Below are 3196 nucleotides of genomic sequence, written 5' to 3'. Positions count from 1 at the left end.
AAAGTACATCCCCCTTGGTGAACTATGCACAGGCAACTGTAACTAAACAAAGGTTTTCAGATGTAGCATATACATGCTTCATTTCGTGATTATTATGTAAAAAATACTAGAATATTAGATTGTCAAACAATTATTCCCACTGAGATTACAGCAATACCACTTGGTAAGCACAGCACAATGTTAAAAACGCTGAGGTGCGGTGTGAGACTCTACATTAGAAAAGGAAGGTCTTAATGTTATTTAATGTCAAAAAATGAAAAGAGTTACCTTAATATAGTAAACTATTTATATACTCATTCAAACAAAAAATAGGCAATGCTGTACAGTGTGATCAGAACCTCACCCTCGTGTGTGAAACACTGAAATGACCTACATGCAGCTCTGCAGGACACCGGCCTGAGCCAGGCGCCGCAGGAGCTGGGAAGCAGGCCCATGACTCAGGATACTTGGTGGAGAGGTGGAAAGTGCAGACAGTAAGTGACTATTCCCATGCTACTTCAACAGAAGCTTCCTGAGCACGTGCCAGGTAGTGTGCTAAGCCCTGGGCAGGAAACAATGTGAAAAACACACTAAAAAAACCATGAAACTGGAACACTAAGCAAATCCACTGCTCAAACTGTGACTGCTATGCTTACCCTCCAACCTTTCTCCTCTGGAGGGTTAAAGTTCGACCCCTCTCAGACCACCCACCCCTCCCTGAGTGAAGCTCCTGACGCACACCACCTAAGTGAGGGTGGAACAGGTTTTCCATTTCATTTTTCAGTAAGTTAATTGAATGCCAGGTCTGGTTACTTTATCATTGTTCACTTCTTGAGAAAAGTAACAATGGCAAAATCATCATTTTATATTGTTATTTTCTTCATACCATTTATTTCTATCTTAGTTAGTTGATAATTTACTGTATGTCTCCCCCAACTAAAATGTAAGATCATGAGACCAACAAACCTGCAGATGGATTCCACTGGTCACAGAAAACCTACGCTTGTGCATTACATTTGGTTTTATGTGATGCCCGCCTACAGTGTGCTGAACAATTCAATGTGGCAAACATACTGGAGGGTCAAAGATGTTTTTAAATATGAAAACATGTCTGCAATGGCAGGCTTTTATTCATCAAAAAAATGTGAGTGAAACCTAAATCTTAAGCAAAAAGGGCTTTAAGATTTTGCTAAAAATTAAAATAAAATCTAAAGTACTATTAATACTACTACCAAATAGCAGTGTAGTTAATCTAACCGAGTCACAAATAAATACACTGGGAGGTATAGCTATTGAAAGGAAGCCCCCGGCATAGATTGGGAGTAGTATGATTGAGATGCTATTAACTTCCATTACATCTTGCATTTATGCTTTACTATATAGCCAAAAACATATTCAAGAATAATCTTACCCAAAATAGAAGAGTATGACACAGGCATAAGACAGGATTCCTTGCACTTTAATTGAGCTTGTTACAACTCTGATGAGCTAGCCAGAAACAAACCAACAAAAACACACAAACAGAACACACAACCACAGAATTATTAGTTAATACTTAAAAAGATTTCTCCATGCTGACTTTAACATTTTAGGCATAAATCTATGGCCTTTGTCTAAAAATCCAAGAAGGCAAATTTGTTGATTTGTATCAAAATCTGCCTACTTGTGAAACCCGTGGTACATTTGGATTGGTTCAAGCAAATCTGGGATGTCTGTGGCTAGTGCAACAGTTTCACTCTTGTGGACTCTCTGAGGTCCGCCCTATACCTAGGTCATGAATGACACATGTACTTATGCCTCATAGAGATGCAAAGCAGCTGATTTTTATAAAATATTATTCTGCAAAGTACAAATGATTTCATCTTGCTACATGTGTCCACACCAGAACTAGAATCATTGGGTGGACGTTTCCTTATTCCTGTTCCCCCCTGCCCCGGCCACGCCCCGTCCTTTCTTCTCTGACTCTTTTAAGAACCACCAGTAACTCGCAGGGAACACAGGAAAAATGGAACCTTAAAAGTTTTGTATTTAGAAAAACTAAACACTATTAAAAAATTAATTAAACATTGAAACATTTCTCTCTTTTGGATAGTTATAGTTAAATACCCATTTTCTTACTTCTTTCACAGAAATAAAGGAATAACAGCGTTATCCTTGGAAGTCTGCTGAATAAATCTGGTGAAATCAGTTAAAGGAAAATGTCCACACATTATAAGTGCAGCTGTGCCCATATGTTAAAAGAGAAAGAGAGACTTAGGGAGAAGTGGTCTTATCTAGTAATGTCAAGTTATCAAATGTCTATTAGGGTATCTTAAATAAACATCACAGTACACATTTAAAAAGACATTTACAAATGCTTTTAATAAAAGAACAATTGGGAAGAGGTGTGGCAATGGATTGTCATATGTTCAATAAACTCTATGAGAAAAGTGACAATGGAAGCCCTCAACTGTGTCACTGTCTCTAACAGGGTAATGTCTACTGTATAGGCATTAGTGACTGAAGTTAACACAACTCTAGGATTTTATTCATTAATATGAAAGGCAAACCAATGATCACATTTAAGGCTTAAATACACTCTTATCTAGCATATTATCAGTTAACTTTTACTCAGTCTAATTTCCATGAGACTTTAATACACAATTTTTCTTTTTTCAGATATAAAATCATTTTAGGACCTAACGTAACGCTTAGAAGAAAAAATTGCCATCCTTGTACCTTAATTAAAGAATTAACCTGTCACAGAGGCCTTGGTATATTTCTCAAGGCTCCTGGATGCTTGCCAAAGCTGTGGCACACAACGAAGCTCTGTGAGCAAAGTGCTGTGGAAGGAAGCCCACTAGATCTCTGCCTAACTATACAATCCCCTTTCAGCACACTGGAGGTGTTCCAAAAGTGTTTTGTCAATTATTAATTATTCATAAATATTTTGCTATAACAGCCATAAAAACTCATTTAAAGAATAAAACAAAGACTGAAGAAAAATTTTTAAATACTAAATCAAAAAAGTTCATACTAATTATGAATTTTCTGACAAGTAAGTTACCAAATAAGTCAATTATTAGTTGGCAAAGCAGGATCATATTTAAATCCAATCATTTGACCAATCCTTCCCAAAAAAAAAAAAAAAATCAGGCCATGTAGGTTTATCCCTATACCTGTACGTTTCATATTTCTAGTTGTAGTAAACAAATGCAGAAATATTTAATATTCTATT

At 36.5% G+C, this 3196-nt stretch overlaps 1 protein-coding gene across 1 annotated transcript in view; it reads right to left on the bottom strand.

Moving 5' to 3' along the window:
• TAPT1 (transmembrane anterior posterior transformation 1) overlaps positions 1 to 3196 on the bottom strand; it is a 66690-nt gene that overhangs the window by 9019 nt on the left and 54475 nt on the right. The window contains exon 11 of the mRNA XM_011984132.1: positions 1391 to 1467. Within this exon, the coding sequence (XP_011839522.1) occupies positions 1391 to 1467 (77 nt within the window). The remainder of the gene's footprint in view (positions 1 to 1390; positions 1468 to 3196) is intronic.

This window comes from Mandrillus leucophaeus, unplaced genomic scaffold (genome assembly GCF_000951045.1).
Source record: "Mandrillus leucophaeus isolate KB7577 unplaced genomic scaffold, Mleu.le_1.0 Scaffold261, whole genome shotgun sequence".
NCBI classification, from domain to species: Eukaryota; Metazoa; Chordata; class Mammalia; order Primates; family Cercopithecidae; genus Mandrillus; species Mandrillus leucophaeus.
Note: the sequence above shows the minus strand (reverse complement) of the source record. Positions and strands in the feature narration are given on the sequence as shown.